The sequence below is a fragment of the Tympanuchus pallidicinctus genome, unplaced genomic scaffold, assembly GCF_026119805.1.
Source record: "Tympanuchus pallidicinctus isolate F22 unplaced genomic scaffold, pur_lepc_1.0 scaffold3, whole genome shotgun sequence".
In the NCBI taxonomy this organism is placed as follows: Eukaryota; Metazoa; Chordata; class Aves; order Galliformes; family Phasianidae; genus Tympanuchus; species Tympanuchus pallidicinctus.
The window spans coordinates 59,593,261-59,620,664 of record NW_026294747.1 but is presented as its reverse complement, the minus strand read 5'-3'; the positions used below and the strand labels follow the sequence as shown (position 1 = coordinate 59,620,664).

Sequence of the window (27,404 nt, the reverse complement as noted above, 5' to 3'; positions counted from 1 at the left end):
GTTGGAAACGACCTGCAAGATCATCCAGTCCAACCCCCCTCCCATTCCTATCAGTGCCACAAGCACTAAACCATCTCTCATAGCTCCTCATCCAGGCGCCTTGAACACCACCAGGGACGGCGACTCCACCACCTCCCTGTGCAGCCATTGCAGTGCCTGACCACTGAGAGAAAAAGTTCCTCCTCATGTCCAACCCAAACCTCCTCTGGTACAACTTGTGGCCATTTCCTCGGCTCCTACTATTTGCCTGGGAGAAGAGGCCAGACCCTTTTGCACCACAGCCTCCCTTCATGCAGTTGTACAGTGCAGTGAGCTCTGCCCTGAGCTCCTCTTCTCACACTGAACAATCCCAGCTCCCTCAGCCGCTCCTCATCAGCCCTGTGCTCCACTCCCCTCACCATTTCGTTGCCCTTCTCTGCACACGCTCCAGAGCCTCAATGTCTTTCTTGTAGTGAGGGGCCCAAAACCAACTGAGCCCAGCCAAGAACCAGCGGAGACGAAGGTCTGCACGTGAGAGCTCACAGGCTGTGCAGGGAGCAGAGCTGAGGCGGCGCTGCTCTCTCACAGCACGCTGACACGCTGCACACTGATGCACTGATGCACATCGCAGCCCAGTGAGGCCCCTTCCAACTCAATTCCATGATTTACCAGAGGGGAGACCCAACACACCTGACTCAGGACAGCAGATGCAAAAGGAAACTGCGTTTATTCTGGGACAATACAGGCACTGGCAATAAGGAGAATAATTTAAGATGGCTTTTCTTGCAGAGAAGTAGAAAGAGGAAGAAAACCACTCAAGCCAGGCAAAAGCCCTTACATACTGCCAAAGTCTATGGAAGCGAGCTTTGCAGTTTGTGCTGTGAGGTAAACATTCAAATTATTTCCAAACTGAACGTGACATTTCAAAGGTTTAGAAGCCCATTGAAGGGAGCAACTCAAATCCTTCCAGAGACCTTTGCAGCAAAACCAAAATGACTAACTCAGGAAATTCTAGCCAGATAGAAGCAAATATTCCATTCAACAGATGAGCATCCACCCAACCTCCCACAACGCTTCCTAAAGTGAAACTTCAAAAAGTGGCTTCATAAAACCTGTTTGCACAAGATATGGAGATCTGACGAGCCGTGTGCTTGCAGTGCACACTTTCCAGCAGGCATCAAGGCTTGAAATCCAAATGCTGGCACCCTGCTGCTGTGCTGCACTGGAAACTGAGCCCCGCAAGGAGCAGTGGGCTGTGAGAAGGAAGGGACTGACTCTGAAGTGGGGTCTGTGGGGTGGGACAAGGGGAGAAGGCTTCAATCCAAAAGAGGGGAGATTCCTGTGGATGTGAGGAGGCAGTTCACACGCTCAGGGTGCTGAGGCGCTGCACAGAGGTGTGGAGCCCATCCCGCCTGTGGGCATCTGGGAGCACTGGTGGAGCTGTGGGCATCCCTGTGCGCTGCAGGGATTTGGACCAGGGGCCTTTAGAGATCCCTTCCAACTCAAACCATGCTGGAATCCTCTTCCAATAACCTGGACGGGTGGAGGAAGTGCTGCTCCCAAGGAAGCTCTGACCACAGTCTTCATGAACTCGATGTCGCAGCTCTCAACGCGTAAAGCAAACAGCTTTACTGGCACAGGGCTGACTCAAAAGCTTTGCCCTCCCACCTTTATTTCTACAAAGAAAATACGCCATGAACTGTGCTAAAGAAATGGTAGCGTGCAGAGACGTTCTCGATCGTAGAACAGAAAGCTAAAGCCTTGGCAGCACAAAGGACGAGTGGTGATGGCCTCAAGTCGTGCCAAAGGAGGTTCAGCTGGATATTAGGGAAAATAATTCTCAGCAAGGGTACCGAGGTATTGGAATAGGCTGTGCAGGGTCACCATCCCAGGAGGTGCTCAGAACCATGCAGATGTGGGACACAGAGAGTGAGAACGACGGGGCTGCGTGGGGCTGAACCTGGGGACCTCAGAGGGCTTCTCCAACTGCAGGCCTTCTGTGATTCTCTCATTATTTTGGCTATCACAAACCAACACAGGATGCAGTTCTGCACAGCTAAGCAGAAATTACTTCTTCCCTCTGTATAAATTCAAGTGGAAAGAAATCACAGCCTTGTCACAGCTCTGAGCGCTGCTGGTCCCGAGCAGCACCTTCACACCGCGGTCAGACAGAGCACTGCTGTCTGCAGGATGGCTGCTGGGCATTTGCTCCTCACAAACACCAAACATTTGGCATTTGAGCTGAAATGATAACGATTAAAAGCTCGCATTCAAACGATCTTCCTGCCACGAGTCAAATACAGCTACAAGAAGTATTTCAAATGCCTGCTAGTCAGAAAAAGTGAGTCACGCAAACGGCGCAGGTGGAGATCTGCAGCTCTCCTGTACGCTTCTGCCATCAGCAATTGTTTGCAGACTTCAGAGCCTCTCAGCGCAGGCAGCAACCTGCCTGGAAAGGAATGAGGATCCGACTGAAGAAATGTTTTTAAGCTTAATCTTCCGTTCTTGGTTCAAGACACTTCTTTCCCAGTCCATGGAATTCGTGTTAAGCCTCTGCTGAATCACAGAATCACAGAATCACAAGGTTGGAAACGACCTGCAAGATCATCCAGTCCAACCCCCCTCCCATTCCTATCAGTACCACAAGCACTAAACCATATCTTGCAGCTCCTCATCCAGGCTCCTCTTGAACACCAGCAGGGACGGCGACTCCACCACCTCCCTGTGCAGCCATTGCAGTGCCTGACCACTGAGAGAAAAAGTTCCTCCTCATGTCCAACCCAAACCTCCTCTGGTACAACTTCTGGCCGTTTCCTCGGCTCCTACTATTTGCCTGGGAGAAGAGGCCAGACCCTTTTGCACCACAGCCTCCCTTCAGGAGGTTGCACAGTGCAGTGAGCTCTGCCCTGAGCTCCTCTTCTCACACTGAACAATCCCAGCTCCCTCAGCCGCTCCTCATATTTGTGCTCCAGACCCCTCACCATTTCGCTGCCCTTCTCTGCACACACTCCAGGCCTCAATGTCTTTCTTGCAGTGAGGAGCCCAAAACTGAACACAGCACTCGAGGTGCGGCCTCACCAGTGCTGAGTAGAGGGGGATGCTCACCTCCCTGCTCCTGCTGGCCACGCTGTTTCTAATGCAGGCCAGGATGCCGCTGGCTCTCTTGGCCACCTGGACCATGTGCTGCCACTTGGCCACCTGCTGCCAGCACTGTGCCTTCTGTCACAGAAGCTCAGGACTCGGTGCACATCAGTGCTGCGACAGCTGAGGAACAAAGAGCAGATCAGAACTGGGGCTGCAACCACACTGCAGAAACACTCCGAGGTTCCTCTGCAGCAGAGGGGAGATTCTCTGCTTTTGTGTAGGGCCAGATGCGGCCGCAGCTTGAGAGCTCTGATTTTAATGAACACAGCCAAGAATCACCTCCAGGAGTGGAACAGGAGATGAAACCATCGCGTTGCTCTCACAGAAGCTCTGGGTTTTCTCTGGATGGGAACTTCTGGAACCAACCTGGAAGCGACACGGGAGCAGATGCAGCTCAGACAGGGCACGGCTGCAGCTGTGGGGATGGCATCCTTGCTGCTCAAATAAGTTCAGGCTGATGATGTTCGGAGGAAAATTGTGCCGTTTGTAACAACTATTGCTATAACAAATGACAAAGGGGTGCCAGAAACAAGGCAAAAGTGGAAAAGGAGGAGAAAAAGGAATATTTAAGGAGGTAAAGAAGAGCAAAATGCCCCTTTTTCCCATTGAGGTCCTTAATAAGACAGTCCACTTCCAAGGAATTATGACTGCCTCATCCTAACACTGAGTGGGGAATGGTTGTAAGGTTACCTCACAGAGTGAGATGAGATGAGATGGGATCTTAGGCTGTTTCTCATTAAGCCCAGGGAGGACACGGCGCTCAGCCCATGGAGCGTTTCTGCTCCCAGGACACAAATCCCTTCCTGTCTCATCACGAGAGCCATTAGGGGAGATTAGAGATGAAAGCATGCAGGCTCATATTAAAGAAGAGAGCTGATGTGTCACTCCCTGACAGCCCCGTCCCACAGGTTCCATCAGAGGCCCCCCCTCCACACTGCCTCAGCAGCCGGGCTGCCCGGTTTCCCCACCATCCTTGCCCTTGCTTTAAGAAGCCGTTTCTCACCCGACCGCTGGCTCCTTTCTGATGCCATCATCCACGGCACCAGAGCCACCAGAGGTGCTGCAGGGGACGTGAGCGACCTCCTTCACAGCAGGGAGCTCAGGAAATGGCCCTTGTTCCATTCGGAACGACGACCTGGGGCCAGACAGACTCAGCTGCAGTGGGAAGGTGAGGATCTGGTTTGAAAATCGACAATTTTGAAACTACTTTTGGTTTGGCCTTGATAACCACAGTGAGGGGTTCTAACGCCTGCCTCAGAAGCTGCGTTTCCCCAATGCACCTCTTGTTAGCTCACGTTCACTGGCTCCAGTAGCACCCAGCCTTTCCTGTTAGGAAGCAGTGCAGCACCTCAGGCACGCTCTGTTCAGCAGGTGGCTTTGCTTGCTCCTCTGCCTCCTCTCCAGGCAGTTTTCCCACTAGTTTCTTTAAGCCATCCCTAAGCTGCATGCAATGAGTTTGCACTTGTGAGAAGTTGGAGCAGTTTGCCTTCAAGGTTCCACGTCACCGCAGCAGCTGTGGCAGCATCCCACAGAGAAAGGCAGAAAGGCTCCTGACCTCAGAGAAACAGTGATGAGCTCAAAAACTGCAGCAGTGACACCCAACCTTCCAAGCAGGTCCCCTACAGCAACCTTCCAAATTAGCCCTCGCAGCCCTTCCATAAATTGCATTAAGCTTTCAGCATAGAAGCAGCCTAAGAAAGCTTGAATTAAAACATTTTCTTCTACACTGCTGTGTTTCTCTATATCCTCCAGGTATTGTGGCAGAAAGAGCAGCAGATGCTCTCAGCTCGTCTGACACCAAGCTTCTATGAAATGACATCAACACAGCATTGCATCTTTTGTCCTCAGAGCTGCAAGGAGAGCAAAAAGGCATTGTAACCACATGCAGATTGCACGAGCATGAAGTTCAGCACAATGCAAGCAGGCTGTGAAGGTGTCAGATGTGAAAAGATCCAAAATGCCAACACTTGTCACCCATTTATTTCCTTGAATGGGAGCTGTGGTATCTGGGCCGTAACAGAAGATCGTACAGAAAAGCAAATGGGAAAGAAGGTTCCACCAGAATTACAACAAGACTTCACTGCTTGCATTTCCTGAAAATCAAACAGCTGTCCAACTCAGAAAGCACTGTTTGTTAGCTTGAATGCAGTGTTTTTTCATTATGAGGAGCTCCACTTGCCAGAGACACAACTGCAGGGTGGGCAGCGGGGCCGTCCTCGCTCCTGATCCAGCTCTGATGCTGCTAACCTGGCCCCTTCCCTGCTGCCATCCAAGCCCACTAATTAGTTTCACATAAACCCAACCGAAGCACTAACAAAAATAATTAAAAACCAAAGCTGCCAACGTTGGTGTGGAAAAGGAGTAAAGCCAGCCCCCATCGCAGCTACTCTTGAGCAGCCAGTTGCACGTAGTGAGCATGCCATAGGGGAGAGGCTGCCTTTGGTTGTGCTGGGCAGGGTATGCAGCAGTTTCTTCGGAACAAAGCCAGATGATTAGCTAAAGAGTTAATTGTGAAAATGGAAATCACAGGGAGAAATCAGAGCATCCCTGTGGTTTTGTGCCCGTTACACGGTTACAAGAAGCGCCAAACTGCATTTGGAGCTTGCCTACAGTCAGACCTCGCAGCACCTCCCAAGTTGCATAGAAAGAAGACTACAAAATATCAGTAAAAACATTGTCATCAGTAGAACCATAGAACCATGGGACCAGAAAGGATGGAAAAGAGCACAAAGGCCACCAAGTCCAATCCCAACACACCAAACCCTCTGACTGCAAAGGAAGCAAGCAGAAGCAAGCAGAAGGCTGTAATCAGACGATCATGACGGTGTGACGTGTTCTCTACAGAGTCGCTGCATGGAGCAGTTTTCCATTCTAAGCCTCCTGAAACCCATTGCTTTACTTGAGGTCATTTATAGAACGACTGGTGGATGGTGATGCAGGCTTTAAAGTGAAGCCTGTCATAATGGCATCAGTTCCTCACTTAGCATTTTGCCTTACTGCCCTTATCAGTGAACGCTGCTCAGGGATGGGGATTTCCCACCCACCCTTCTGCCTTCAGTCTGCAAATACAACTGGACTTCATGTTGCAGCTTCTGGGGGAAGGTGCAGTGCTGGAGCTCCCTCAGCATCTGCGGCCACTTCCAGGTCCCGGTCACCTCCCCCTACAGTTCTGTGAGAGATAAGCCCTGAGGAAATCCCACCTTCATGCTCTTTCCTTCAGGCATTCCCCTTTCCATCACCTTTTTACCTGTGTACAAGTGACATGAAGACAGCAGTGCCCTGAAGACCACGGTAAGAAATCAGCAGTTCTGTAAGCTTAAATCATGCATTCAACTTTTCACTCACTAAAACTCTTTGAATAGTAAGAATGACTTCAAATGTCATTGCAGTGTAACAGAACAAAGGGATTGGTACTCTGGCAAGTTTATTGTGCTGAAAAGCTTTGTGCAGCAATAAGGCAATGCTGCGGGGTAACAGCAGTAGGACGAGGGGACAGCCTCAGGTTGGGTGAGGTGGGGTCAGGAAGGGTGGTGGGAACAGTTCCTTCTCCAGAGGGAGGTGATCAGGACCTGTGTGGATGTGGCACTGGAGAGCAGAGGCTGTGGGCATGGAGGGGTGGGAACCCACAGAACCTGTGGAACCTGAGCACTGCATCCAGGTCTGGGGCCCCCAGGGCAAGAAGGACAGGGAGCTGTTGGAGAGGGGCCAGAGGAGCCACAAAGATGCTCAGAGGCTGCAGCACCTCCCTGCAAAGACAGGCTGAGGGAGCTGGGCTTGTTCAGCATGGAGGAGAGAAGCTGCGGGGTGACCTCAGTGCAGCCTGCAGTGCCTGAAGGGAGCCTGCAGCCAGGAGGGGAGTCAGCTGTGTGCAAGGGGAGATGGCAGCAGGACGAGGGAAATGGTTTGGAGCTGAGGGAGGGCAGCTGGAGGTTGGATGTGAGGGGAAGTTGTGTGCTGTGAGAGCGGGGAGGGGCTGGAACAGCTGCCCAGAGAGGCTGTGATGCCCCGTCCATCCCTGGGGGTGTTGGAGGCCAGGTTGGATGGGGCCCTGGGCAGCCTGGGCTGCTGTGCAATGGGGAGGTTGGTGGCCCTGCATTGGTGGGGGGTTGGAGCTTCGTGAGCCTTGAGCTCCCTTCCAACCCAACCGTTCTGTGATGCTGTGAACCCTCAGGCCTCACAGAACCTGTGGGCCTCACAGGCCCCGCAGGCCGCAGGCAGCCGCCGTTGCCATGGATACCGCCCCGCGCCCACGCCGCCGCCCTCCGGCGCCCTCTCGTGGACAGGAGGCGAAGTTGGAGGTGAGGGCGGGCGGGGAAAGCGAGCGCGGGGTTTCACATCCGGGTACTGCGGCGGAAGGGCCGACGCTGCGTGCGGGCGTCGCCCCGGAAGCGGCTCGCGGGGGCTCCTGGGAGTTGTAGTACCGAGCGGCGGCGGACCGGCGCCAGAGAGTTGGTTGTGAGGAGGTCGGTCGCGAGGAGCGGGGCCGGCGCCGTTCCCAACGCGGGGGTTCGGGCCGCGCGGGGCGGGACTGCGGGGACGGGGAGAACCGCGACCCGAAGGAGGGCGGCGGGAGGAAGGGAAGGAGGGGGCGGGCGGCGGGGAGCGGCGGGGAGCGGCGGCGCCGAGGCGATGGGCCCGGGGGGGCGGTGGCGAGGCCCGAGGAGCGCTGAGGGGATGCGGGGTCGGTGAGAGCCGGGGGAGGGCGGGGCTGGGCGGGGGGTGCGCGGGATGCGGGATGGATGCGGCCGGGCCGGGAGCGCCGGGGCGGCGGGCCGTGCCGTGCGTTGCCGTGCCGTGCATTGCATTGCCGTGCATTGCCGTGCCGTGCGTTGCTGTGCCGTGCCGTGCATTGCCGGTCCTTCGCTCCGTGCTGCCCTCGGTCCCACTGTGCCTCTCGCCCTGCCCACGGCCCGGTTTGAGCCCTGTGTGGCACCGTTTCCCACCATGGAATGTACGGGATGTTCAATGGATGTCCAATGGATGTTCAATGGATGTTCAATGGATGTCCCATGGATGTCCCAATGGGTGTCCCATGGATGCTCAATGGATGTCCAATGGATGTCCCATGGATGTCCAATGGATGTTCAATGGATGTCCCATGGATGTTCAATGGATGTCCCATGGATGCCCAATGGATGTCCAATGGATGCCCAATGGATGTCCCATGGATGTCCAATGAATGCTCAATGGATGCCCAATGGATGCCCAATGGATGTCCAATGGATGTCCAGTGAATGCTCAATGGATGTCCAATGGATGTCCCCTGGATGCCCAATGGATGTCCAATGAATGCTCAATGCATGTCCCTGCCAACACACATCAGGCTGGCCAGGCTGTGCTTCATCGCTCCTTGGAGCCGCATGAGGCAGGGCAGTGCAGTGTGGGGCAGGGTGGTCTGGGGGGGTCTGGCTGTGGGGGCACACGGGGCTGCTGCCATGGAGCAGGGAGTGACCATCACAGCCACTGCCTGGCACTTGGAAGTGTTGGGAACCGCGGGGTTGTGGGGGCACAGAGGGGATCCTGGAGATCTATGATCTTTTCTATGAGCTGATGTGGCAGGGGTGGCTGGGTGGGTGGGTAATGGCTGGACTTGGTGCTCTGACCTCAGTGATGCGATGAGTAGGGCTGGTAAAGATTTGTAGTGAGGATGCCAGGCACCATTAGCCCACATAGCAGAAAGTCAAAGTGCTTTGCTGTCATGGATCCCATTGCGGGTGGCCCTTGGGAGTTGCTGTATGCAGGACTGCACCGTTCGCCTTTGTTCTCATGACAAAAGACTTTGGGATGGACCCCTTTGTGCATGGCTGGAACCCCACAGTGGGTGCAGCCCATCGATGTGCTGAGGTTGGTCTGGATGATCTCAGTGGTCTTTTGGAGCCTTCCCTATTCTGGGATAAGCAGCAGTTCTGTGATGCTCACGGGGGTGGACCTGGTTTCTCCCTATACGTGCATGCAGCAATTTCCACGTGGATCAAAGAAACCCAACAAAGACCTCATTGCCAGGCCTTGAGATTTTATCTGCGTTTCAGTTGTCAGCATTCCTTACCTTTGTTCTTCGCCTTGCAGAAGGGGCATTAAGTCTATTACTAATAATTTCTTGGCATCTCTTTTGCCCTCTGGGATTCCAGTACTTTGCCAAGTATGAGCCATAAAGAGTCATCATGCGTGGTCATTTCTCATCCCAAATATAGCATCACCTTGTCCACGGGCATCCCACGCCATCAGGTTGCCCAGAGAGGTTGTGGAGTCCCTCTGGGGATCCCTGCCTGGATGTGATGCTGGGCAGCGTGCTGAGTGACCCTGCTTAAAGCTGGGGGTTGGACTGGGTGACCCCAAGTGGTCCCTCATAGAATCACAGAACGGTTGGGTTGGAAGGGACCTCAAGGATCACGAAGCTCCAACCCCCACCAATGCAGGGCCACCAACCTCCCCATTGCACAGCAGCCCAGGCTGCCCAGGGCCCCATCCAACCTGGCCTCCAACACCTCCAGGGATGGACGGGGCATCACAGCCTCTCTGGGCAGCTGTTCCAGCCCCTCCCCGCTCTCACAGCACACAACTTCCCCTCACATCCAACCTCCAGCTGCCCTCCCTCAGCTCCAAACCATTTCCCTCGTCCTGCTGCTCAACCATTCTGTGGTTCTGTGATTCCCCACCTTTGTAAATCCCCTGTCCTTGGACACCCCATCTCCCACCCATCATTTGGGCCCAACAGAATATATTTGAGCCTTCCGAAGTCTTTCTCTTTCAGTGATGTTCATGCATCCCCTTCAGGTCAGTGCGTGGTGAAGCAGCTGCCATAACAGGACTCTCTTTGGTATTGAGGCCTTTGGCAACATCCAAAAGCTGAGATTTCCAGCTGGCTGTGCTCAAACTGATGATTCCATGTTTGAGATCCCCTGTGTTCAGATCCCTCAGATCTGGTCCCAGGTAATCCAGCACTGGTGCTGCTGGGGTTCATCCTGTAGTTACTGATTCTCCTTTCTGCTCTGACCGTGTCCATGTGGGTGCACAGGCTTCAAGTGCCCAAACTCCTCCATATGAAATTAAACCTTATCAGCTGGACCTGGGTTCTGTTCTGGGCCTTTGCTGGATTGCATCTATTCTCCACACCTCTGTTCTCCTCCCCACCTGTCCCAGCTCCCACCCAGGCTGCCCCCAGCTCCCTCAGACCTGAGGCCGTTGCCAGTTGCCCTTTGGCTGCTCCATCTCAAGTAGAGATCTACTGCTTGTCAGTGGGGCTCCCGGCTGCTCACCTCGGAAGCCCGTTGACACAAGGTTGTTTTGCTCCAAGAAAAGACCACTTTCTTCCACTTTACTGACGGAGATGCCGTGCTCCCCCCCTGTGTTGCTGGGGCATTTTTTGCTGCCTTTCCCACCGCTCGGTGCTCTGTGGGTGAGCCCTGCTCTGCTGACCAACTCCAGCCTCCTTGGGCCGCCGTCCACCCAGCTCATGCGTGGAGCTGTGGGAGGCACTGAGGTTCCTCCATCACTTCGATCCGGGATCGTTGTGCAGCTCTGCACATCATACTTGTGCTGTTCCTCCAGCAGCTTCAAGACTTGTGCTGCTGTGCTGGGATGAGTCTGGATTCCATTCGGCTCTTGGCCTCATTAAACAACCCAACAGGCTGGTTGCACTCAGTCCTTGAAAGCAGGCAGTGCGGAGGTGAAGGCGCCGTGCTTCGTGTGCCTGCAGGGAGCTGCAGCTGTGCTGTCCGCAGAGCCGCCTCTGAACGTGGCATCATCCCAGGCTGAAGTAAACAGTAATTTTGTCATTAGCTTCACCGAAAGCAAAAGCAGATCGTTGGAAAGAGTAACAGCTCGGGGTGTTGGTGGTGTGTGTGCAGGAATGGCTCTCAGTGTGGGCTGGGGTGGCAGCTCTGCTCGGAAAGGCAGCTGGTGGCTGGGAGGCCCGATGCTGAAGGCATCCCGGCATTCGGATGAAGAACTCTTACACCAAGTCAGCTGGCTTCGTTGTGCCTTACTTAAGTAATTTGAATAAGAAAGCAAAATAGAAAGTGGAACCTAATTTCAGCAATTAACAGAAGGATGCGTGTCATTCTTGGCTGGCTCTGCTGTAAGGGAGGAATCATGGTGGTGCTCTCCCTCCCTGTGGCGTCCTGACTGAGGTTGGTGCAGACGTGATGGAGAGCAGAGCCCAAAGAGCAGAGTGCCTCCTCTGGGGGCACAGCACTGGGGCACAGGGGGAGCAGGCAGGTGAGGAGCAGCAAGGTGGAGCTTGCTGAGGGCATCATGAGTGCTGAAGGCTTTAAACTTCTCAAAGGGAACATGAATTCTAACTCTGTGTTTCTTTTTGCTGCTCTTGCTCTCCTAGGAATCAACGCTTTCCGCTGTGATGGAGATGTTCTCACTGAATTCCCTTAAAGGTAAGGACTGAGACAGCCTTCAGCTATTTGTTTTGAATTTGTGGAGGGATTTTAATGCTTTGGCAGTTTCCTCAAGCAAATTCATTGCCAAGGAACAGTGCTGGCCTTTACTGGGAGGAAGTAGGTTTGTCCCATGGCCGGACTTCCTTCTCAGTGCGCCAGGGACCAGAAGGAAGCAGATATCATAGAATCACAGAACGGCCTGGGTTGCAAAGGAGCACGATGCTCATCCAGTTCCAATCCCCTGCTGTGTGCAGGTCACCAACCAGCAGCCCAGGCTGCCCAGAGCCACATCCATCTGGAGGCTGTGGCTGTACCTGAGCTGTGAGCGATGGACGTAACGCACAGAGCCAAATGTTCTGTTGGCCACACATTTTCCATTCTGTGAGCAGTGCCCCAAACTTTCAGCCTGCTTTACATGGAGTTTGTGAGCAGCTGTCGCAGCCACCGTGGCTGAACTGTGTGTGGGTTGGTGCAGCACCCCAGTAAGTGCTGTGTGTGTGAGTGCACCCAGTGCCAGGGAGCAGCAGGGAGCCCACAGTTCAGGAAGGCCCCACTGTGTCACCCAATAACTGGCAGCATAGGCTCGCAGGAGTACAGCTGAACAGGGAAGTGTTAGCTCTGAGGAAGGGCTTTCTTGCCTCCTGTATCATCCCACACGTAGCTCTGTCCTTTTGTACCAGCTCAGTGGGTGCTTTCTCCTGGGTGTTTGCATGCTTGAAATAATCTCATGTTCTTTCCCTGCTGCCATTGCTTTGCCAACCTCTTCGTGTAGATCTCAGTTTTTCCTAAGGAATCCTTCCTGTCCACAGCAGCTTTTTTTGTGTCTTTTTTTTTAATTTCTGTGACTTGGCCTTAAAATAAAGAGCACAGAATGGTGGAAGTACTCCAGCATGGCCGGTCTGGTGCTGCATCACTGCCTTCCATCCCTCAGATGCGAGGAGCCTTCCTGTGAGGGCTGCTGGTTTGTCGTGGCCAGACTGGGGCTGGGCCCGTGCTGCAATGCCTGTGCTCTGGGAGGCTTTAGAGCAGGTATGGCAGTGAGCTCCTGCTCAGCACTGCAGCCCTGCAGAGCTCTGCTCATCACAGCCAGCTCAGCCATGCAGCTCCTGGAGCACGGCTGTGAGTGGCCACGTTTGTGCTGTTTAATATCAAGATATTTGGATGGAATTTACGCAGTCTGACTTCTGGAATTTTTGAATAAATCCAGTCTTAGCTGATTTTTTGTGTGCCCATGAGCTGACTGTGGCATTACTTGCAGTGGCAAACCTCCGGCCCTACTGATGTCTGACCCCATGTGCCAGCATGCTGCCTTCCAGCAGCCTCTCCCCTGTTTCTCCTTCACTCCAGCTGTGTGTTTCCATGATTTCCCCCAGCACGTGCCTTATTTCTCAATGTCCTCTGCTTGTTTTGATTTTAATCACTGTGGTTTCATCTCCAGCCATGGGTTCCTTCCCATAGGGTTCTTGGTTTTTTTTTTTGGAGCTGCTTCCAGATCTGTTCCTTTGCTTTTTGGTTGGCTCAGTAAGAACAACTATCCACAGACAAATCACTGCATGTATATCAGAAAAGGCAAACTTGGTGCTCTAAGACCAATTTCAGATGTCCATACATGTGTGCCCTTCCAGAGGTTTTCCTATGCAGGATTTTGTGTGATGGCTTTCTGCTCCTTGAAGCTCTTCTCATGGAATATGGGCTCAGTACAGCTCTAACCATGTTATCCTTTTGGGGCTTATTGGGGATTTCTCACTCTGATTTAAAGAAGAAATCCCTCCTCTTGGTGTTTAAACAGCCTCTCCTGTAACAGTTTGGTTCACACACAACGTATTCACAGACCCACGTACTGTACAGACCCACGCAGTGATGGTAGTCACAGGTGTGTGCTGCAGCAGGATAATACAGTTTGTGTTATCATTTGAAATAGAAAGAATTGGGATGTTTTAAAAACTACAATTTCCCTGTAGTGTTTGGATTTCAGGCAGCACTGTTGTGCTGAGAGCTTTCTGCCCGAGACATTGGGTCATTTGTGAGGAGCCCGAGAGCAGTGAAGGAGAAGGGAAGGGGGTGGCATTGCTGTCTGGAGCTGTAAGTGAGTCGTGTTGGTGGCACAGAGCTGTAGGGGTTGGAAGGGATGAGCAGAGGGCTGGAGCAGCTCTGCTGTGAGGAAAGGTTGAGGGAACTGGGCTTGTTGAGCTTGGAGAAGAGAAGGCTGCAGGGAGACCTCATGGTGGCCTTCAGTACCCAAAGGGAGCAGATAAACAGGAGGGGAACGGCTGTGTGTGAGGGTGGGTGGTGATGGAACAAGGGGAATGGTTTGAAACTGAGACAGGGGAAGTTTGGGTTGGATGTGAGGAGGAAGTTTTTGAGCCAGAGGGTGGTGAGGCACTGGCACAGGTTGCCCAAGGAGGCTGTGGATGCCCCATCCCTGCAGGCATTCAAGGCCAGGCTGGATGTGGCTCTGGGCAGCCTGGGCTGCTGGTTGGTGACCTGCACACAGCAGGGGTTGGAGCTGGATGAGCATCGTGCTCCTTTGCAACCCAGGCTGTTCTATGGTTCTGTGATTCTGTGACCTCTGGAGATCCCCCAGTCCAACTCCTCCTGAAGTAAATTGCACAGGAAAGCATCCAAGTGGGTTCTGAACATCTCCAGATTAGGAGAGTCCAGCGCCTCCCTGTGCTCTGTGCCAGGGCTCTGTCACTCCCAAAGGCAAGTTGTTCCTCAGGTTCAGATGGAATGTTCTGTGTTCCAGTCTGTGCCTGCTGCCCCATGTCCTGGCATTGGGCAGCACTGCTCAGATCCCCATCAGCCCCACTCAGATCCCACCAGCCCTGCTCAGATCCCATCAGCCCTGCTCAGATCCCCATCAGCACTGCTCAGATCCCCATCAGCAGTGCTCAGATCCCATCAGCCCTGCTCAGATCTCATCAGCACTGCTCAGATCCCATCAGCCCTGCTCAGATCCCCATCAGCCCTGCTCAGATCCCCATCAGCACTGCTCAGATCCCCATCAGCCCCACTCAGATCCCATCAGCCCTGCTCAGATCTCATCAGCCCTGCTCAGATCCCCTCAGCACTGCTCAGATCCCCATCAGCAGTGCTCAGATCCCATCAGCCCTGCTCAGATCTCATCAGCACTGCTCAGATCCCATCAGCCCTGCTCAGATCCCCATCAGCCCTGCTCAGATCCCCATCAGCACTGCTCAGATCCCCATCAGCCCCACTCAGATCCCATCAGCCCTGCTCAGATCCCATCAGCCCTGCTCAGATCCCCTCAGCACTGCTCAGATCCCCTCAGCACTGCTCAGATCCCCTCAGCAGTGCTCAGATCCCTCAGCCTTCTCTCCACCATGCACACAGCCCAGGCTCTCATCCTGCCCCATCAGGAGGTGCTCCAGGCCCCACCACCCCACAGCTGGGCTCTGTGCAGCAGTTCCCATCTCCTGGAGCCGGGCGGCCCCGCACTGCAGCGCTCCTGATGCGCCCCCAGGGCAGAGCAGAGGGGAGGAGCAGCTCCCTGCCCTGCTGGCTGTGCTCTGTGCAGTGCATCGCAGGGTGCCGGGGGCCTCCTTGGCTACCAGGGCACGCTGCTGGCTTATGGTCAACCATTGGTCAACTGGTAGTGCAGAACCTCCCGGGGTTGTGTGTGTCTGTTTTTCCACAAAAAGCCCCAAATGAATCGCGGAACATCCCTGATCCCTGTGATCCCCTCGGGCTGGCTGAGCTGGCCGTGGAGGCGCTGCGATCTGTTGGATGCGCGCACAGCAGGGAGGTTTTGCCGGAGATTTGTGGATGAAAATGTCGTTATTTGGGGCCGGGTTTCGGTGCGTGGGGCGAACCATCGGCACCGCGTGGCTGTAGGAGGCAGCGGCGGAGCCCCTCGCAGCCGCACGACGCCGCGGCCTCTTTTTCCCTTCCCCCCCCCCATTTTTTTTTCTCTTTTCTCCTTTCTTTCTCTCCGTTTCTCGGTCCTCCACGCCGAGTCCTCCACGCCCGCTCTCCGCATGGGGGCGCCGTAGCAGGAAGGCGGCGCTCTATCCCCCCCCCTTTTTCCAGCGGCCCGCAGCCGGCACCGGGCGGCCTCAAGATGGCGGCGCTGGGACTGCTGCTGCAAGCGGCGGCCGCCTGCGGCTCGGCCGGCCCGCTGCGCCTCGGCCGCTGCTACCGCGGGGCGCGGGGGCTGTGCGCCCGATTAGCGGAGCCCGACGGCCAGGAGGAGGCCCGGCAGGAGGACGAGGAGGAGCGGCCGCCTCCTCCGGGCGCCGAGGAGCAGCGCGGCGCCATGGTGAAGGGTGAGGAGGAGAGGCGGCCGGGGGGGCCGCGGCCGGCCCCGAACACAGCGGAAGGGAGGAGCGAGCGGCGGCCCGGGGCCGAGGAGGGGGAGGGCGGTTGGAGGCGGCGCGCGCGCGCCCGCGGCCCTCCCGTGCGCGCTCCCGGCCGGCCCAGGCCGCGGCCGTCGCGGGACGGAGCCCAGGGATGCGCGGAGCGGGCGAGCAGGCGGGGGGCGGCGGCGCAGGTAGCGGCGGGCGGAGCGGCGGCCGTGCGGCCCTTTGTTGGGCCGGGCCGAGCGGCTCAAGGTCGCGCGGAGGGGCCGGGCGGCGCGGCGGTGCCGGGGCCGCTGGCGGGCGGCGTCGGGCCGAGGCCGTGCGGGCTGCCCCGTGCGCGGCCGCTCGGTTAGACCGAAAGCTTTCCCGCTTCTAGGCTTTTTTGTCCTTTTTTTCCTCCCTCCATGTGCGGGACTTCCTTCCTTCCTCCCCTCACGGCATCTATTTGTTATTTTCTAGTTTTCTTTGCGGCGTTTGGGCAGCGCTGTGTGCAGCCTGGAGCTGTGCCCTGTCGTTCTTGTGGGTCCCTTCCAAGCGGGGACGTGCTGTGATGCTGTGCTGTGATGCTTTCCTGTGCGGCTCACTGAGGAGCCTCTGTTAGCGGGGGGTTGGATGGGGGCATCTGCAGAGCTCGGTCCTACCCTGTGGTTCTGTGATTCTGTGTGATTCTGTGATTTTGAGTTCTTTGGGTTCGTAGTTCCGATTGCAGGAGCTGTGCAGAGCTTTATCTGGAAGGTTTTGTGGATGGTTTTAGTTTAAAACCGTTCCTCCGTGTCCTGTCACTATCAGAGCAAGGAAGAAGTCATCCTCCCTCCTGTTTGTAAGTAGCAGCAGGCTGCAGGGAAGGCTCCCCAGGCTAAACACCCTCAGCCAGGCCCCATAGCAGAGATGCTCCATCTCCTGCATGGCCTCCTCTGCACCAATTCCAGCAGCTCCACGTTGCTTTGTGTCAGATAAGTGAATAGAACCATCCCCAAGGTCTTGTTGTGCACCTGTCCTACCCACACAGGTACAGGGATGATAAAATTCATTTTAAAAACCTTAGAAGTGCAAGTGCCTTCAACAAGTCGATACCTTGCTGGCTATCCACACGTGATTACTGTTGTTACTAGCTGTGGATAGCATTGCCAGTATGGAAAAATAAACTGCAGTCTGAGGCCAGCTTTAAATGGCTGTTAGATAGGTACTGACACTTGGTCCACTTCCTTGTGAAGTGCTACCACGGCCACACAGCTTTCTTCTCCATGTAGACTGTTGGTGTACTGGGGGCATTCTTCACCCAGATGAATATCTTAATATCCTGATGGGTGCTGTGTTGAACAGTTTGTCCTCGCTGCTCCTTGTTGCTTCTCCAGGGATGCTTTGTTTGTTGCTTCTTCAGGGAGGAGAATTTGGGGGAAGGTAGAAACTGCTGAGATGGATTTAATGCTCCTCTGTCTTGCCTGGGTGAGAGTACAGGGCATTTTGTTTGTGCTCCTGATGTACCTGGTGGTGTCTTTGTGTCAGGTCTGTTAAGGGTAACAGAAGGCTTACATTACACACAGGAGTTGTTTGCTTTTTTTTCTTCTTTCAGCGTTACTTGGAGTTACCATTGACTTCCACAGCCAGGTTAGGCTCCAGTGCTCTCTGTCTTAGAGGAACAGAAATCAGTTAATTGGCTTCTTTGGATTTGTCTGTTATCCAAGGCAGACTTGTAGCATTTGTGGGCTTGGAACTGAGGTTAAAGACATCATGTATGGTTCTGGCTTGGAGCTGGGCTGCAAATCAGCTCTGTTTTGTTCTGGGAGTATTAAGCTACACTCCTTTTAATGGAGCTCCTACCCAAATATCCGTTCTCAGCAGTCGGGATCCATGAGCTTTGTGGATGAAGGCGCCAAGAAATCCAATCTGTCAGGGAGGAAACGTTCTGCAAATCCTCTGCTGCAGTTTGGGAATTGTTTCTTTAAAAGCTGTGAGCGAGGCATGGCTTCGTGCAAAGAAAGATCCTTTCAGCTTCTGATTTCAGGCTATGGATGGGCTGAGGGCAATCCATCAAACCTCTGAGTGCTGTTGGTGTGTCAGATGGTGCTGCTGAATATGGCATTGTCAGCTGGGGAGAAGACATTGTGTCTGGGTTGGCAATTCAGGGTCTGATCTGCAAGCCAGAACTGAGCTTTGTTATTTAAGGATCCTGTGCTTTGCATGAGGATGACTTCAGTATTTGGTCCTTGCCGCGAAGTCACCTCAGAATCTGAGAGATTGGTTCAATCCTTAAGTCAACGAGTTGTTTTTTGGGCATTTACCAACAATGTCCCTCTTGCCTCCATCTGTTCCGTATCACACAATTCCTCGGGGTATCCTTCTTGAAAGGGGAAGCAACCAGAGGCCAAATAATACAGGCTGCTGCTCGAGGTTATTATTTATTTCCCATTTATTAAGTGAATTGAATGGCGCGCTTGGGAATCGTGCTGCTGCTCCTTCCTCCGTGTGTCCAGGGATGGAAATCAGGATTGAGGAGGGCTGCGATTTCAGTCACTGCTCAGCAGGTGATGCTGTGAGGTGCACTGACAGCGTGCTGCTCTGTGTTTGCTGTGCAGCTGCCGGTATTGGCTGCTAGCGTGTTGGCTCCTGCTGTCCAGGTGGCACTTAGGAGGTGGTTTGGTGCAGGGACATCTGCTCTGCTGCTGCATTCACCTGCGAGTGAGAAACAGCAGCCTGAGGGCTTTGCTGTCAGTGATGCTGTGGTGATTGTCACCCATGGAGAGCAGTGGCAGCTCGATGCTGCTGTGTGCTGCTGTGGCAGTGCAGGTGGCAGTCCTGGTGCATGCCCTGAGCGCTGCCTGCTGCTGAGCAGGCTGAAGTAGCACCAAGCAGAGGCAGCACGGTGTCCCAGCGTGTGCCACGGAGTCCCAAGTTCCTGCACTGCCTGCTCCTCTTGGCTTCTGGAAACGATTTCCCTGCCATTCAGCTGCTTCTTGTGCGCTTTGGAGGAAGAACTGTCAAACCTGTCAGCAGTAATGGGTCTTTTTGTGTCCCTCGGATCAGTTTTGTTATTGTTGGGATGGGTTACGTGAGGAGCACTGTTTTTGTTCTACCTTAACCTGCAGCCTGCCAAGCTGTGGTGCAGGGTAACTCCTTCACTACAACCCCGTGCTGTGTTGCTCTGCTTCCCGGTGAGCGCTGGTGCTGCACAGCTCCCTGCAGTATTCTTGTGCCGTGCAGCTGCTCTGGGGATGACAGAGCTGTGCAGTGCTTGCTGGAAGCAGTCCCTGTGTCTTTGTTACAGTGACTGCGGTCGCTGTTCTCAGGAGGACGAGCTGGTAGCTGTGGGAGCCACGTGTGGCTCATTGCTCCTTCCTGGCTCGATGCTCCACCTGCTCTAGCAGAGGGGTGGTTGTGTAGCACACTGTTTGGGGGCTGCTCTCGCTGTGCTTCTGCTGCCAGTCCCCATCTCCCTCAGTGAGAAGGAGCAGGCAGTGCAGGAACTTGGACTCTGGGACGCTGCGCTGGCTCTGCTTGGTGATCCTTCAGCCTGCTCCTCACAGGGCAGAGCTCAGTGCGTGCTCCACAACTGCTGGTGGGTTCTGGCGCTGCCACTGGGGCTCTGCAGGTCTGTGCAGCCGATGGCTTTAATTCTGAACCCAGCAATAACTGTGCTCTGCTCTTCTGGATGAGCTTTCTGGCAGACCAGGGCTGCAGCTTAACCACCAACGTGTGGAGCTGAACCAGTGAGCAGTGTTGTACAAAGCACATTTCCAGCTGCTAAGCGAGAGCTTCGGAGCAGAAGGGACTCGAGATGCAGCAGGAAGGCCCAGTGTGTTATTTCACCTCTTCCATGTGTGATGACTGGATCTAACGTGCAGTGTGTGGGGCTGAGAGCCCGGCTGTAACCCCAGGGTGACGTGTGTGCTTCAGGGGTGCATGCAGACATCAGAGTCTGCTCCAGTTACTGCTCGGTTGGGTTTGGACATCAAAGAGTGACACACAGAGCCTCCTCTGCCTTCATAGCGAGGAAACAGCGCTGGCTCCTCACACTGAGCTGGGCTTTGAGTTCTGTGCTGGGATATTTGCATTCAGGATCCATCAGGTGTATTCAGAATGTTGGTTTCCCTGTTGTCAGTGTGTTTTGGGGGGATGGGGAAGCGATGCCATGGCAGTTTGGGGTGGTCTTAGCACCTCTGAGTCACGGAGTCGGGCTGTGTGGGTGCTGCAGGGAGTATTACTATTGTTTTGGAAGGGGGAACAGCAAAGCTCTGCGTTCCAGGAAAAGCATTGCAGATAGAATAGTGTTGGGTGTTGTGGATGTGCAGTGCTGCCTTGTATCTGGCTCTCAGGAGGCATCATCCTGCTGTGCACCATTCCCCAATGCCTGGAGATGTTGGATGTGGACCACTGCATAGCTGTGCCTGCTGGGCTGTCTGTGAGCTCAGAGAAATGTGTGCTCTGGTGTTGCAGCACGCCTGGAACAGGACTGCACGGGGATTGAAGTCATTTACATCTCCTGTTGGTTTTTGCCCTCCAGATTCCAGAGACCTGTTAAAGGAATTCCCGCAGCCCAAGAATTTGCTCAACAGCGTGATTGGACGGGCCTTGGGCATTTCCCATGCAAGGGACAAACTGGTGTACATCCATACCAACGGGCCCAGAAAAAAGGTAAGCCTGCTGTGCTGGGGATGGCAGCTGTGGTGCACAGGAGGGAGAGTGAGCCAGGAATGCTTCTACACCTGGAAGTGAGCCTTTAATAGAGAAAATGTCATCGCTGCTTTAATTCCATGTGGTAGTTGGAGGATAATCTTTCAGACTGAAGGTTTTCTCCCTCCCTGTTCTCTATTTTCACATGGTTTAGTAGTGCATAGATGTAAATCCTGTCCTCCTTTGGAACGTGGAAGGGTGAATTCTTTCCTTGCTGTTCTCAGCAGGAAGGTGCACGGTCTGCCCTCACGTGTGTTGGGCTGTGTAACCCACCGCCTTAGAAACAGAAAGCAAAGGGCTGTGTTTCAGACCCTAGCAGGGCTGGATTTTGTTGTTTTTATGTTCTAATAGAGAAAATGCCCAAGAAAGCCTAAAATGTTTAATTGCAATCAGAAAAGGAGAATTTGCTTGCAACGGAGGGAGGCTTCTCGTACAATTAAGGGCAAAGGGAAACCCAGGGTTTGTTGTTGTTGAATGAAGGAGAGGAATTCCAGGCAGATGTTTTGCCAAAGAATCGGAGCCCTCCTTGGTGCAGGGCTCACATCCCAGCCTGTGCTGTGAATGCAGCAGCTGTCCTGAGGGCTCAGCTCCTTCTGCCACACAGCCCCAGCCCTCCCACTGCAGAGCAGGGCGGCCTTTCCAGCTGAAGTTGAACATCCATTCCAGGATTTCAGTTTGGATAGAGTCACATTTTGCAATAATGTTCTATCTTAAAATTTCCCGGGTGGTTTTCGTGACCTCATCCTCTGTGAGCATCTCTGTTTTAGGCGATGCATCAAAATGGGTACAGAGTCATAGAATGGCCTGGGTTGAAAAGGACCAGGGCGATCATCTAGTGCCAGCCCCCTGCCATGGGTACTTCAGAGTTGCTTTGTTATCTGTGGGTGCATTGCCTGCTTTTCCTCAAGCAGTACTGCAGTTTTCTAATGTATGTTGTGCGATGCAGTGCCTGTGCTGAAAAAGTGCAGAGACGGCAGAATGAGCGAGGCAAAGTGGGGAAGTCTTGTTTGGAAGAGGACAAGACTTCTTTTTGAGTGCTGAGTATGTTGGCCTTCAGCAGCTCTTTCCTCAGCAGGTCTGCCTCTTCATGCAGAGCCCCTCAGCAAACATGCAGCAATTTCCTGGGGTAAGATGAGATTCAGGTTGCAGGCAGGCAGATGGGTGGAGGCTGTTGAGAAGCAGATCCTTGTAGGTGGGGCTTTTCCAGCAGACCTGAACACCACCTCAACAGCATCACAGAATGGCCCATGTTGGAAAGGACCCCAAGGATCACGAAGCTCCAGCCCCCCACCAATGCAGGGCCACCAACCTCCCCATTGCACAGCAGCCCAGGCTGCCCAGGGCCCCATCCAACCTGGCCTCCAACACCTCCAGGGATGGACGGGGCATCACAGCCTCTCTGGGCAGCTGTTCCAGCCCCTCCCCGCTCTCACAGCACACAACTTCCCCTGACATCCAACCTCCAGCTGCCCTCCCTCAGCTCCAAACCATTTCCCTCGTCCTGCTGCCATCTCCCCTTGCACAGAGCTGACTCCCCTCCTGGCTGCAGGCTCCCTTCAGGCACTGCAGGCTGCACTGAGGTCACCCCGCAGCTTCTCTCCTCCATGCTGAACAAGCCCAGCTCCCTCAGCCTGTCTTTGTAGGGAGGTGCTGCAGCCCTCTGAGCATCTTTGTGGCTCCTCTGGACCCTCTCCAACAGCTCCCTGTCTTTCTTGTCCTGGGGGCTCCAGACCTGGACACAGTGCTGCAGATGGGGACACACGAGGGCAGAGTAGAGAGGGACAATCACCTCCCTGTCCCTGCTGCCACCCCTCTGCTGATGCAGCCCAGGATACCATTTGCCTTCCAAGCTACAAGAGCACACTGCTGGCTCACATTCAGCTTTTCATCCATCAGGACCCCCAGGTCCTTCTCCACAGGGCTGCTCTCAAGCACCGCTCCTTCCATTCTGTATGGATGCCTGGGATTCCTCCGGCCCAAGAGCAAAACTCTGCCCTTTGCTGTGTTGAACCTCATCAGGTTCACCTGTTCCCACCTTTCCAGCCTCTCAAGGTCCCTCTGCATGGCATCCCTTCCTTCCACCGCATCGCCTGCGCCACTCAGCAAATGGCTGAGGCTGTCATCAGCAAATGGCTGAGGCTGCACTCGATTCTGCCATCGCTGTCGTGATGAAGATATTACAGAGCACTGGTCCCAACACAGAGCCCTGGGGGACGCCGCTCGTTACCGGCCTCCACCTGGACACAGAGCCATTGATGACCACCCTCTGTCTGTGGCCTTTCAACCAGTTTCTTATCCATTGAGTGGTCACCCTTCAAATCCACATCCCTCCCATTTGGAGATGAGGATGTGGTGGGGGACCGTGTGCAAGGCCTCGCTCAGGTCCGGCTAAATGACATTGGTTGCCTTCCCCTTGTCCACCGTTGCTGTCACTCCATCACAGAAGGCCCCCAGGTTGGTCAAGCACGACCTTCCTGTGGTGAAGCCGTGCTGGCTGGCTCGGATCACTCGCCCATTCCTCATGTGATCAGGCATGTCGTCCAGGAGGATCTGTTCCACGATCTTCCCAGGCACAGAGGTGAGACTCACCATCCTGTAGTTCCCATGTCCTCCTTGCTCCCTTTCTTGTCCATGGCAGTGACCTGACCCTTCCTGCAGTCACCCAGGACCTCACCTGACAGCCATGACTTTTCAGATATGATGGAGAGCAGCTCAGCAGCCACCTCAGCTCCTTCGGAGCCCTGGGCTGCAGCCACCTGGCCCGTAGACTTGTGCACATTGAGTCTCGTGAAGCAGTCTCAGACCTGCTCTGTCCTCACAGTGGGGGGGATTTACTGCCCCAGTCCCCACCTGGAGGTTTAGGGATGCAGGGCTCAGGGACATGAGAAGAACTGGAATCCTGGCCGCCAGTGAAGACCGAGGCAAAGAACCCATTGGGTCCCTCAGCCTCCTCTCCATCCATTGCAGCCAGTTCTCCTTTTGCATTTACGAAGGAGGCACACTCACTGTGGCCTGTCTCTTCTGCCCAATGTACCTGTAGAAAGTCTCCCTATTGTTTTTCACATCCCTCACCAAGTTCTGCCTTGGCTTTCCTGATCCCACGTCTGCAAGTCCAGACTCCATCCCTGTGTTCTTCCCAGCTGACACAGCCTTGTTTGCAGAGCTTGTTGCCCTTTCTTTGCCCTCAGCTGCCCAGCAAGTCCTTACTGAGCCACACTGGTTTCCTGCCTCCTCTGCCCGCTTTCTCATTCAGAGGGATGGAGAGCTCTTGTGCTCTCAGGAAGGCATCCTTGAAGAGCAGCCAGCTCTCCTCAACATCTTTGTTTTTAAAGACAGCATCCTGGGGAATCTCGGCCAACATTGAACAGCTTAAAGTTCACACTCCCAAAGTTCAGGACCTGGTGCCACATCCCTCGAGATCACGAACTCGACCAGGCTGTGCTCGTTGCACCCTAGGCTGCCTCCAACCTTAACGCCTTTAATTAATCATCTCATCCACACTGGTGAGCAGCAGGTCCAGCAGCGCTTCACCTCTGGTCGGTCTGTCCAACACCTGGACCAGAAGGTTATCAAGGGATTCCAGGAGCCTCCTGCACCTCTTGCAGCTCGCTGTGTGGTCTTTCCAACAGATCTCTGGGTGGTTGAAGGCCCTCCATCAGGACGAGAGCTGTGAGCACGACACATCTGAAGCAAGGAAGCCTTGCCAACAGACTCCTCTTGGTCAGGTGGCCTGTAGATTCTGCCTGCCACCAGCTGGCCTTTGTTGGTCCCATCCCTAACTTTAACCCATGGGCTCTCAAGCTGTTCCTGCCTGTTTCTCAGAGGGAGCTGCTCACAGTCTATCCACTCCTGGACGTGGAGGGCAACTCCCCCAGCCTTCCTACCTCACCCATCCCTTGTAAAGAGCCAGGAGCCCTCAGTGGTGGTGTTCCAGTTATGGGAGTCATCCCACCATGTTTCCGTGATAGCAACAAGGTCATAACTTTCATCTTTGCTGCAGCAACAGGAGAGAATTCCTTGGGCATATCCTCTTTGAGCTTTAGAGAAATTCAGCTACAGATCAGCAGGGCTGGGAGTGGAATGAGTTCTGGATGTGGGATGGTTTTTTAAAAGGGCAGAGTTCAGCTTCTGGTGTTCTTTGCATTTCAGAAAGTCACTTTGCACATAAAGTGGCCTAAGAATGTGGAAGTAGAAGGCTATGGGACCAAGAAGATTGATGCTGAGAGACAAGCGGCAGCTGCTGCGTGCCAGCTCTTCAAGGTGAGCTTTTGTTCTTCCTCCATAACTTGATGAAACGAGCCTTTGAGCATGCAGGCCTTGCCTGTTCTGCTGATACCCCTTCTGAATTTCTCTGTCTTTGCCTGTTGACCTTCTTAGTTGGCCTGTGTGGAGTTTCCCTCTCATCCAGGAGTAGGAGCAGTGCTTCCTGCTAAGGAGCCTGGAGGAGGTGCTGCAGGTGCTCCAACAACAGGAGAACTTGTAATTTGCTTGTAGACCAAGAAACGTGCATTTAGAAGTAACTGTTTAGTTTTCAAGCTGAGCCTTCAGATCTCAAGGATTGCAGCCTTAAAGCCAGCAGTTTCTTCAGCTGGTTTGTTGAATCCTGTGATTAGCAGAACTTGTTCCTCTGATTGGCTGTACCTGCAGCACAGTTGGTGCCCATTCAGTTCACCTTCACTGAACATGTGGTTGTTTTAGCCCTGCTCTTCTGCACTCAGTGAAAGCACTGTTTCTGGCTGTCTTTAAAACCCTGAAAGTTTTCATAGGGAAACAGTTGCAGTATGCTGTTTGTAAATGTGGGGAATCACTGAACTCTTCTCACTTTAGAACTAGAAAGCAAACAAAACCAAAATGAACAACAATAAAAACCAACTAACAGCAAAAACCAGCTAACCCTGGAACCATGGATTAAGCATGCAAAGTTTTAGCCGTGTGGTTTGCCAGCTAGAGCTGAAACCAACAGGAAAACCTGGTGATGGGAGGCCTTGTGTAGTCCTAGCTGTAGAAATAGGCCCAGTGCTGCTCTAAGTGAATGGTCATCAATGAGGGCAGCGTGGCACTGTTAATTGGGGCAGAGGCATCTGAATATGGCTTCTGAGTACAGCAGCAAAGTGAATTCTCGCTGTCCTAGGCACTCCTACAGCACAGAGTGATACAGCCTTATCTAACAGAGGTCCTCTGAGAGCTGAAGGTGGAATGGATTGTAGTGGTCTGGTAAGACCTTGACAGGAAGGTGCTGAATGCATTAAAACATTGTAAAACACCAATAGATCCTGGCCCAGCCTTTCTAAGGAGATACAGAATTCCAGGCAACTGTGCTTTGGGGAGGCAGCTTGGTGTACGAATGTCCTTCCTTAAGTCTGGCTGGAGGAAAGCTTTGAGGTTGTGAAAGTTCCCTTTCTGTGTGATGCGAAGGAGCCGCTCCCGCCCTTCCCTCCTTCACCAGAGGTCCCTGCTGTCACCTTTCTGCCTCCTCGCCGCTGCTCCATAACTGTCGTGTCTCTCTGGTAGGGCTGGGGTTTGCTGGGGCCCAGGAATGAGCTGTTTGACGCTGCCAAGTACCGGCTGCTGGCTGACCAGCTGGGCTGCCCCGATGAGAGGTGGTGCTCGGAGGGCAAATGGCGCTCCAAGTCCGGCCCTTCCCTCGCCGACCTGTCGACCTGCTGGCGGCGTATGGAGCCCGACGACCCCATCCAGCCCATGGAGCAGGGCAGGATGCCCAAAGCCATGAGGAGAGAAGAGCTGGAGGAAGGGGAGCTGGAGGAAGGGGAACTGGAGGAGGGAGAGCTGGAAGAAGAGGCCATCGATGTCTCTGATTATTTACCCATGGCGCATCAGGACGCTCGAACTCCTGGCAGAGATGCGAGGTGAGTCTGCCAGGGCGCTGCTGATGCAGGGCAGTAAAGTAGACAGATTTTTTTCCTTTGTGGCTGATCATAGAATCATAGAATCACCAAGGTTGGAAAAGACCTCAAAGCTCATCCAGTCCAACCGTTCACCTATCCCCAATAGCTCCCACTAAACCATGTCCCTCAACACAACATCCAGCCTTTCCTTGAACACTCCCAGGCTCGGTGACTCCACCACCTCCCTGGGCATCCATTCCACTGCCTGACCACCCTTTCTGAGAAGTAATACTTCCTCATGTCCAGCCTGAATCTCCCCTGCCGTAGCTTGAAGCCATTCCCCCTGCTCCTATCACTGATGACAGAGAGCAGAGGCCGACCCCCAGCTCACTGCAACCTCCCTTCAGGCAGTTATAGAGAGCAATGAGGTCTCCCCTGAGCTCCTCTTCTCCAGGCTGAACATTCCCAGCTCCTTCAGCCTCTCCTCATCAGCCCTGTGTTCCAGACCCCTCAAGGGACCCCCTGCAGGTGGGCCCAGCACTGACTGTGGTGCTGTTTTGTATGTGAGAGCGAGTGAGGCAGCCTGACCCTTGTGCCTGATGGTTTTCACAATGGAAAGCCCAAGTGCCATCTTTGGTGTCCTGGGCCTAAAGAGATTTCTATTTCCAGAAGCAGTGCAGGTAGGAATCCTTTTCCAATCCCCTAAATGTTGGGGGCAGTGCTAAGTCTGCTCCTTTTCATCACCGTGCTCGCTTGACTTTATGAGCTGAAATCTTACATTTCAAGTAGTCAGCAAGAGAAAAATCAGTAGGGTCCTGGTGGTGGTGGTTGTTTAGAGGAATGCTGTTGGGTGCAGAAATAAGTTAACCCTGCCTTGTTGGTTTTTTGTTTGTTTTAATCAGTTAAAAGCTATTTATTCAGTCTGGTTCGTAATACTGCTGTAATGTTTTAATTGCTGCCCAGGGTGATTGTTCTGTAATTGACAGATTTTAGTAGTAAGAGCAGCCTGATCAGGTGACTGAGGTTACCTGTACTCAGCAGCAGCCCTGAGGTGA

The 27,404-nt window shown here is 54.0% G+C and overlaps 1 protein-coding gene and 1 long non-coding RNA gene across 6 annotated transcripts in view; one reads left to right on the top strand and one right to left on the bottom strand.

Moving 5' to 3' along the window:
- LOC128086464 (uncharacterized) lies at nt 1-26,862 on the bottom strand. The gene is made up of 3 exons (XR_008209374.1): nt 26,747-26,862; nt 2,672-2,847; nt 1-86 (listed from the first exon to the last, which is right to left on the bottom strand). It is a non-coding gene; the product is annotated as an uncharacterized LOC128086464 (long non-coding RNA).
- The window catches only part of DHX30 (DExH-box helicase 30), a 35,674-nt gene continuing 15,783 nt past the window's right edge, over nt 7,514-27,404 (top strand). Inside the window, exons 1-5 of one of the 5 annotated variants that reach the window (XM_052695039.1) lie at nt 7,514-7,586; nt 11,459-11,510; nt 20,334-20,464; nt 24,653-24,763; nt 26,015-26,370. In XM_052695039.1, coding sequence (XP_052550999.1) covers nt 11,480-11,510; nt 20,334-20,464; nt 24,653-24,763; nt 26,015-26,370 — 629 coding nt within the window. In that variant the 5' untranslated portion in view covers nt 7,514-7,586; nt 11,459-11,479. Of the gene's footprint in view, nt 7,587-7,724; nt 7,805-11,458; nt 11,511-15,576; nt 15,800-15,916; nt 16,024-16,679; nt 18,358-20,333; nt 20,465-24,652; nt 24,764-26,014; nt 26,371-27,404 lie in introns of those variants that run through there. The other 4 variants (XM_052695040.1, XM_052695036.1, XM_052695037.1 and 1 more) reach the window with 4 other exon arrangements.